The sequence below is a fragment of the Sprattus sprattus genome (assembly GCF_963457725.1).
Source record: "Sprattus sprattus genome assembly, chromosome: 7".
Lineage (NCBI taxonomy): Eukaryota > Metazoa > Chordata > Actinopteri > Clupeiformes > Clupeidae > Sprattus > Sprattus sprattus.
In genome coordinates, this window is record NC_137926.1 from 5,901,697 (window position 1) to 5,911,696 (window position 10,000).

Here is a 10,000-nt window from a genome sequence, read left to right on the forward strand (position 1 = left end):
GACCCCTGCATCAGAAGCGGCCCCTGCATCAAAAGCAGCCCCTGACCCCTGCATCAGAAGCGGCCTCTGCATCAGGAGCCAGAGAAGAAGCGGCCCCTACATTAGAAGCAGCCCCTGCATCAGGATCAGCCCCTGCATTAGAAGCGGCCCCTGCATCAGAAGCGGCCCCTACATTAGAAGCGGCCCCTGCATCAGAAGCGGCCCCTACATTAGAAGGAGCCCCTGCATCAGGATCAGCCCCTGCATTAGAAGCGGCCCCTACATTAGAAGCAGCCCCTGCTTCAGAAGCTTGCTGCAAGGGGTTAGTGCACGTCAGGAGCTGGAGGACACCTGGAGGTTTGGGAGAGAGAAATTAGATGGGCGCAAGTCCAGTGATCCGCCAGATAAAACAAAAGGCATCCTGGTTGGATATAATATTGGAGCCAAGCAAAGTTGAGATTTTATCCACACAGTGAGCCATGCCTGAAACTGCTGTAGGAGAGACGGGGGGTGGGGGGGGTACATAAGGCCAGCAGTCCAGTTCAAAAGATTGCGCAACACGAAAGCACAGAAGGACTAAGAAAGCTGGAAAGGAAGTGAAATCCCAGGTGAGCTTTGGGGAAGGAAGAAGGCATTAGAGGTCTTTTCAGGCTGGTGGAAAAGCGGGGGGGGTGAACTGGTCTCTCCTAAGCTCAGACTTCAGTGACTGCTGTGCAGTGTGTGTGTGTGTGTGTGTGTGTGTGTGTGTGTGTGTGTGTGTGTGTGTGTGTGTGTGTGTATGTGCAGAATGAGCTCAGACTTCAGTGACTGCAGTGCAGTCAGTGCAGAATGCCACAAAGGAAGTCTCAGGGTGTTCTAAAGACTCAGCACAGCAAGCCTCTTGTACAGATTGTCCAAGTGATGGCTCTAGAAAGAAATCGAAAAGGAAACTAAAATGTCAACGAAAACCCATGGTTACGCACAGCATATTGTTGTGTACATGGATGAGAAAGCTTTCTTCTTGGGAGACACAATCCTACTTTCCTAACTGCTCCATGTAATTTTCTTTCCATCATCCTGTCAGCGAAAATATGATTTCAGAGTATAAATACCAACACAGAGGCCTTTCAGACAACTACAACGTTCACCCAAGTGTGTATTTGGACAGCGGCCAGTCGATTTTGTGATCATCTGGGTCAGTCCGCCCCTAAATCCTGGCTGTGGATCGGGGCCTCCCTCTCCCGACGCTGCGGTCTGCTGGCTGTTGCCCGTCCTAGAATGTGGTGTATTGTAGTGGAGGCCGTTAAAGCGGGACTGAGCCACTTCTCCAGTTTAATCAGCATTCCGATGCTCTGTGGCTCGGCCAGGAATGTGAGAGGGTACCAATTTCCCCGTCCAACCGGCACCCACCACCGAGCCGCTACCGGCATTCTCTCTTCCCATCGCCCAGCCATACTGCACAGGGATGAGCCCACAAGGCTTCGGTCTTCTTTATAGTCATCTCTTATGGCTCAGGAAATGGCGAGGGCTTTCTTCACCCGAGACGGCAGCACCTCTTTCCAGAGTGACAAAGCCTTTTTTTTTTTTTTTTTTCTTCCTGCGCATATTCTGTGGGCCATGAAGATGATGGGGAGTAAAGCAATAGATCATTTGTGTTCGATCCGAAAAACTTCTTGAGCGTCCTTGAGACCGAGAGTGTAGGGAAAGGCATGTCTCATCTCCAGTCTGAAGGGGAAGAGCTCAGAGGATGAAAAGAACCTTGTCGTCTACTAATGGGATCCATAAGTGCGATAGAGAGACGGCTGGCGGTCCGCGCGCTGGAAGGTCACAGGAGGAAATGTGACTTGCGCCAGCCGTGGTCATCGATCAGCCTTGCCCCTGGCGCCAACCTGCACCCAGCCGAGAACGCTCGATACTCCCCCACCGACACACACGCGCACAAACACACACACACACACACACACACACACACAGTGGCTCGCTGACTAAGGTCTCACTTTCAGCCTTTTGGGGTCATTCCAGGAGTGCCATCAGGTCCGTGTCATGCTCAGAAGGCCCTTCCAAAGAGAGGGTTTCCATTGAGATATGCGTTCATATATTTCTATAGATGTAAACTACCAACTCAGTCCTACACAAACCACAAGTAGAAAAGAAATTTCAAAATAATTTGGTTTTATCTTTGGCACTTAACGACTACAACGATATTCCCATGAAGAGTCTTACAGAAACCATAGCTTAGCTTGGTATCTAAACAACAAGAAGAAACAAAATCCCTTGTGGCGACAGACACGCAAAATCTCGCTAAGCTTGGCACCACATCGCGTAGATCCAAGTGAGAACGTCTAAATTGCAGCTAAAAGGGCACGAACGGGGGCTGTTGACAGACGTCAGCATCCTCTTGAGTACCAGCTAAGGGCTTTGCAGCGATGCGGAGGTATTGGTTTACGCGGTCGAGTGGTAGCGAGGCATTTTACAAGGGCACTCTGGCGGGTGGGTGTCCCAGGGCCCACTCATAATACCGCGGGGCTGCAAGGGAGATTAGGAAGTTAACATGAATTATTAAAGAGGTTATTTTTTTCCTTTCCACTCAACGAGAGGGAGTTTTAAACGTGTGTGTGTGTGTGTGTGTGTGTGTGTGTGTGTGTGTGAGTGAGAGGGAGTTTTAAACAGAGCATTACTGTCTGAAGCGTTTGTCTTCGCTCCAAATCAAACACAGAGAGATTCGCTGAGTCTTGCATGACTGTGGATCTAGTTTCCAACTATAGGGCCTGCAACAGGGCAAGCTATAATTACTCATCATGCTATGGTAGCAGTGCTCAGGCAGAGCAGGCCTCGCACAACACTCACATGCTCTGTCTGACAAACACACACACACACACACACAGACACGCACTCTCACACGTTCACACACACACACACACACACTTACACACACTCACACACACTCACACACACTCACACACACACACACTCACACACACGTTCACACGCTCACACACACATGCTCACACACACACACTCACACACTCACACACACACTCACACACACACTCACACACACTCACACACACACTCAGGGAGGCTTAAAGAAACCTGTGTGGACAGTATGCAAACACGTATGCACAAGCACACGCGAGAGATACACACTAACATGGAAGGCAAGGGTGTACTCATCCACTTACATTCCTTTCCTTCCTCTCATATACCAAGAGAACCCTGTGCAGATGCACGTGAACACACTTGAGCCTTACGCAAGCAATCAGGATCTGGAAAAAGGGGATGAGAGTCATCCCATTTAAGGCTAAGGAAACTTGAGCCTCTGTGTGTGTGTGTGGTCGTTAAAATTAACACCTCAAGTAGCCTGCAGTACAATAAGCCACCAAGAGCTGCTTTGCACTTTATGTGCTCGTATAGTCTACAGTAGCATAGCTACTGAACTCTGTGATTCAGGGCAGCTAATTAACTATCGATTTATTATGTAATAGAATAAAGACAGATGGTGCTCTGGGCAAGTATGCTGACCCGCAAGTGTTTTGGGCCATTACGGCCATTTTGGGTCCCGGTTCTAAACCCAAAACACAGAAAAACAAGACGGATCTGCCAAATGGCCGGGAGACAAATTGACTTTCTGCAGCCAGAAACTTTATAATTTGCCAGTCTGTGTCTCTGAAAAAACAATTCAAGAAAAACAGGCAGTATGAGATTTGGGAGATTTAGCCCGAAAGCAAGCAGTGCTGCTAAGCTTTAAAAACAACACTGCAATTCAATAACTACTCGCCAAAGGTGCCAAAACACAAAAACAACACATGGGATTTGTCTCTCTCTCCCACCGCCCACCCCCTCTAGTCAGTTTATTCTCTTGCCCATCTCTTCTCTCCTCTCCTCTCCTCTCCTCTCCTCTCCTCTCCTCTCCTCTCTTCTCCTCTCTTCTCTTCTCTTCTCTTCTCTTGCCCATCTCTTCTCTTCTCTTCTCTCCTCTCCTCTCCTCTCCTCTCCTCTCCTCTCCTCTCCTCTCCTCTCCTCTCCTCTCCTCTCCCCTCCTCTCCTCTCCTCTCCCCTCCCCTCCCCTCTCCTCTCCTCTCCTCTCCTCTCCTCTCCTCTCCTCTCCCTTCCGTTCCCCTCCTCTCCTCTCCTCTCCTCTCCTCTCCTCTCCTCTCCTCTCCTCCCTGCTCTCCTGACCACTCATCCTAGCAGCACCTTGGAGGTAGTCAGACATCTTCAGTCGGAGGAGAGGCACCTGTGTCTCTCACGCTGGGCACATTGCCCAGAGGGCACAGGGTGCTTCTCAGGAGCCCAGTGCTGCCCACTCACTCAGGCCCTAGCCAACATGGAGAGAGACACCGGGAGCAGAAAGCGGAGTGACGACCTTGTGTGTCCCCCAGTGACTGAAGCTGATATTGATATCAGACTCCGGGAGAAGAATGTCAGAGGTATTCTTAGACGCAGCACATTCCCCTCCTGTCGACGAGACAGGTCTGAAGATGTAGAAAGTGTGTACGCTCAAACGGAGCCGACTTGATTCATATCTCTGTTTCTTTTTCCATAGGACATACCTTTGGACATTTGAGAGTGGATTTAATTAAGAGTAACAATTATCACCCTCTGATAAGGTCAACTCCTGCAGGAACACGTTATAAAGGAGATAAAAAGGAAAGATGAAGAGGAAAGACAGATGAAGAACTGAAAGACAGACAAGGCAGTCACAGACAGACAGTCAGACAGACAGACAGACAGACAGACAGTCAGACAGACAGACAGACAGACAGACAGACAGACAGACAGACAGACAGACAGACAGACAGATCAATGGATAGACTGGTGAAAAGGTTGATTGGTAGATATATGTGCAGAGAAACAATGACATCAAAATAAGTCGTAATAAGATAGAGTGATAACCGGGGTCTATCCCCAGTACGTGGTTTAGTGACAAACCTGAATAAGTTAATGCAGAGTAAGTGGTAAACCTGGTTTGTGCCTTATGGAAGAGACTTATGGAACAGCATTATGGAAGAGCCTTGTTTGAACATTATGAAAGAGCCTTGTTTGAGCATTATGAAAGAGCCTTATGGAAGAGCATTATGGAAGAGCATTATGGAAGAGCATTATGGAAGAGCATTATGGAAGAGCCTTGTGGCTTCCTTCTCCTAGTAAAACAAAGGCATTCATGACCTCAGCTGGTAAAAAAAACAGACACTACTGAATGGGCATGTCAGTGCAAGTGTAAGGGTGCTATTTGTAGTGGATAGCTGGCTGGGAAGATTTCAGTTGCGTGTCTCTGTGTGTGTCTCTGTGTGTCTCTGTGTGTCTCTGTGTGTGTCTCTGTGCGTGTCTCTGTGCGTGTCTCTGTGCGTGTCTCTGTGTGTGTGTGTTTCTAGGTGTGGAGACACACACAAATACACAAGACATACACAAAAACAAAGGCTCCTCCCTTAGGCGTACTGAACGGGCGTACTCAACAAATAACAAAAGCAGCTCCTCTCCTCTTTGTGCGAGCCATGGCAGAGCCCTATGGATTGAGTTTAACAATCGAACAATCGGACAGAAAGGATGAGATCACACACCCTTCAGGCAAGCAGGTAACCAGACATACAAGTACAATAACACACTAACAAAAACACACCGAGACAAACACACACACACACACACACGCACTGAGTCATGCAACACAATAACAGACTTCACTGTAACATACTGGCTCTCTACTCGCCTAACCACTCACTAGATGGTTGTTTTTCGTGAACTGGAAGGCTCGAGTCGTGATTTATGATGGAGTAATTCAGTCTGAAGAGAATGGTGCCACCTCATTTCCACAGTGACAGTAAACACACAGATTTTTCCATGAGAGTTCACCACACCATGGGATTGGGGAGGGGGGCGGGGGCCGGGGGGGTTTAACAGAGCTTAAATGACGGGGGCAAAAACCAGACTGCCTCTCTGACCCAAGGCAGTCAACCAGAAACCCTGGCCTAGATCTGTCTGGAACACACTGGAGGAGTGGGGTAAACTCATCTCTCTCACACACACACACACACTGCAGTAGTGGGGTAAATGGGGTAAACTCACCTCACACACACTGCAGTTGTGGGGTAAATGGGGTAAACTCATCTCTCTCACACACACACACACACTGCAGTAGTGGGGTAAATGGGGTAAACTCACCTCACACACACTGCAGTTGTGGGGTAAATGGGGTAAACTCATCTCTCTCACACACACACACACACTGCAGTAGTGGGGTAAATGGGGTAAACTCACCTCACACACACTGCAGTTGTGGGGTAAATGGGGTAAACTCATCTCACACACACACACACACTGCAGTAGTGGGGTAAATGGGGTAAACTCACCTCACACACACTGCAGTTGTGGGGTAAATGGGGTAAACTCATCTCACACACACACACACACTGCAGTAGTGGGGTAAATGGGGTAAACTCATCTCACACACACACACACACTGCAGTAGTGGGGAAAACTCATCTCACACACACACTGCAGTTGTGGGGTGAACTCATCTCACACACATGTTTCATGGCTGCCTCTTCACTACAAACACAACCAGTAAAATACACAGCTACTTTTTCATAGAAGAATTTATTTCTGTATGATGACGCTTTCTGGTGACAAAAGAGGACTGAGAGGAAGGTTCTTCCCAGTGAAAACATGCTGCAATGTACATAAACAAAGAACGGTCAAAAGGGTTCTCCAACACAGAACTCTTCAGAGTGTTCCTTAACGGCTCTCAAAGGACCCGTTCAGGGTTCCAGATGAGTGGGTGCCTTCACTGGAAGTGTGACTTTGTCAGCACAAAGTGACTGAAGAATTGACTGAATTTCAGACGGTTTCGATGCCTTGAGCGAACCTCACCGCTCGGCCCATGATGGCTCCTTAATAGCCTATTAAATCATTCAGCCGTACTTCCAAAGTGTCATATCAACACAAGGCGCTGCACCTTGCCACAAAATATTGTCCTCATAACCCTGCAATGGGGTCATAAGTAACCACATACAGGCTCTCGCTTCTGCCGGCTCCCATATAAAGGGATGGATATTTATGGAGGAAGGTGGATTATAGGGGCCATTTTACTCCCAAGACCTGGGACAGGAGCCAGACTATTCTTTATGCATCCAAACCTCATGGGACGTCTCCGCACGCACGCACGCACGCACGCACGCACGCACGCACGCACGCACACCAAATTGTAAATGCCGACATAAAAACCCCCTCAAACTACTGGTCAGTGTTTTAATGCCCTGTCCCATGTTGCCATCCATCCTATTGGTTTTAACTTCCATCTATAAAACAAGGACAAGTAACTAACAAAAACATATATTAAGCTCTGAACGAGGATCTATAAACCTGTTCAGAGAACACACACATTGCATGAGGTGAAAGGTCAAAGGAACGGTGACCTGAGCGGTATCATGGTATTTCGATATGCTGCTGTATTTAAACATCCTGAAGGGGTGATTATCAATGACAGTATGAAAAGGTCACAAACCATCCACGTCATCACATGTACTGCTCACTTGCCTGCATGAAGGTGACACTTTATCAGAATTGCATAGAAACTCCCTTGTTTCCATCTTATGCCCATTGACACCAACCAATGGTCTCAGCTAGCATCTACTAGCGGATCCACACACATCCACTAGTCAGAGAGCATGTGCCTAAACAGTAGCCCCAACCACATTCGGGCTTGACGCCCATGGAGGACACGGGTTCGAATCCGGCCCGAATCCGGCCAGATGTAATTTCTCCTGTCAATTCTTACCTGTTCTCACTCTCATTTCCTGTCCCACTCTTCACTGAATTGTCAATTAAAAGGCATAAAAAAGCACCAAAACACATCTTTAAAAAAACAAAAACATGTGCCTACCTGTCACAGAGGGGGCCCACAGCTCCGTAGGTGTCGCATCCGCAGGGCAGGCATCCGGTGGAGCCGTTGTTGAACTGGCCGTCCTCACACACGTCACACTGCAGGCCCGTGTAGCCCTCTAGGCAGACGCACTGGCCCGTCTCCAGGTTACAGTCGTTAAGGTCCACCGAGCCCTCGGCGCTGCAGTTGCACTGAAGCTCTGGAAACACAAAGGAGAATATGCAATTCAGATTCAGATTCAGATGCAATTCATATTCAGATGCAATTCAGATTCATATTCAGATTCAAATTCAGATGCAATTCAGATTCATATGCAATTCAGATTCAGATTCAGATTCATATTCATATTCAGATGCAATTCAGATTCACATTCAGATTCACATTCAGATTCAGATTCAGATTCAGATGCAATTCAGATTCAGATTCAGAGCGGAGTAGGGCAGTCAATCAAACAGATCAAGAACAGCTGTGAGCATATTATATCCTCAATAAATAAGGTGAATAAAATGTTAATGTACTCGTCAGACAGGCAGAGCAAAGCTTCTTTATTAGCCACAAAACCTGCTCCAGCCCCTGGAATGGAAGATGCTTTATGTTCATTCACATATATTCAGTTTTGGGAGGGGTATTTTTCACAAATGCAGAGTTGTAGGATTTAGAATTTAGAAATAAAAACAACTTTCAACTCTACCACCATGCACTTCCGTGTGTGTTTATTTAGTTCTGTGATGGGAAGAAGACCAGAGAGGTTTTGCTGTTGATTAGCCTAAAGATGCACAGCAATGGTGCCGCACTGTGAAATTAATTTATTTTGTTACCATTTGAATCTATAGAGAGCTACGAATAAAATGCCAACAGCAAAAATAAAACAAGTTATTTTAGGTAAAATTTAAATATGCCTTAGTTCGCTTTCTTGGGAAATCCCTGGAATAAAAATGACTCAGACGGAGCTTTTTAGGAAGCATAATAAACTTAAGCCGTAATGTCTTAAGTTGTAAGCGGTGGCATTTAAATTAGGAAATCAGACGGGAGGATTACGCTCAATAAAGCTCCTTCCATTCTGTGGGTTAGGCTTTTATGCCCTCTAAAAAATGCATGGCCCTTGAAAAGAGAGTGTGAATATTTAAAAAAAGGAGAAGCATTTAAAAAAAAAAAAAAAGAGAGAAATTCTAAGATCTTCAAGGCGAGGCCACACACTGAAATGAGCATTTAAATTCCCCCCCCATTGGGTAAAAGCTCTTTATTAAGTGCTAGTGTTATAGGAGGCCACGGAGGAAATTAACGTTATCTGATTCTAATAAGGTTCTAACCGAGGTCAGAGCGGAATGCTGGCTTAGACCCAAGAACCTCAGCCTGTCAGGATGCAGTAGAGTAGAGATGTGTTTTTGACACTGGAGCACTCTGCTTGTAATGAAAGCTCTTCACAGAGAGTAGCGCTATGTTCGTCCCGGAGGTGATTGGCACTTCACAGAGAGTAGCTAGCGCTATGTTCGTCCCAGAGGTTATTGCGTGACCGCCAGTGAAAGAGAGACAGGTCGGGGCTCGCCAAAGACATGTGTGCCCAGAGGGCCTGGAAACCTGATGAGCCTCTCTTGGCCGTGTGAATTCATGTCATAACAGAGCGCATGTTAAGAACTTCACACCCTTTCATGGTGGGCCGCGCTGAGTTTCTGGACAATCTGAGACCGCAAGTCTGGCATATCGGCCAAACCTCTGCCTCAGGTCGGGGCGAAACGGTGGAAGTGCAGCGCGGAGGAAGGAGCGCCTGCGTAAGAAACGGCCTTCGGCGTGTCGAGAGCGGTTTTCTCCAGAATGCCTGCGCCAGGTCCGGGAGTCAAGTGAATTTGCAGTTGTGTTTTTGAGACATAAACCAGGCTCACGCTCTGGAAGACACGTCCAGACTTGTACGAGGACTTTTAAAAAAAAAAAAACTGCTGTGAACACTTCCATGTTCGATGTTCTGTGACTGCAAGTTCCCCTAAATTTACATCGAGAACGAAACACGAGGCACGCACAGCCCATAAAACCTGAGAAAGAAACGGCTCTGAATGAACACACTACATGTAAGCTGATATATGACTACACTACTATGACTACAGAAATTAACTGATATATTGACTACACTACTATGACTACAGAAATGAGCTGATATAGACTCACTCT

At 47.2% G+C, this 10,000-nt stretch overlaps 1 protein-coding gene across 1 annotated transcript in view; it reads right to left on the bottom strand.

Moving 5' to 3' along the window:
• Positions 1-10,000, bottom strand: part of LOC308368722 (multiple epidermal growth factor-like domains protein 9) — a gene marked incomplete at its 5' end in the record, with an annotated part of 118,697 nt that overhangs the window by 77,418 nt on the left and 31,279 nt on the right. The window contains one exon of the mRNA XM_080842973.1: positions 7,838-8,036. Coding sequence (XP_080699099.1) covers positions 7,838-8,036 — 199 coding nt within the window. The remainder of the gene's footprint in view (positions 1-7,837; positions 8,037-10,000) is intronic.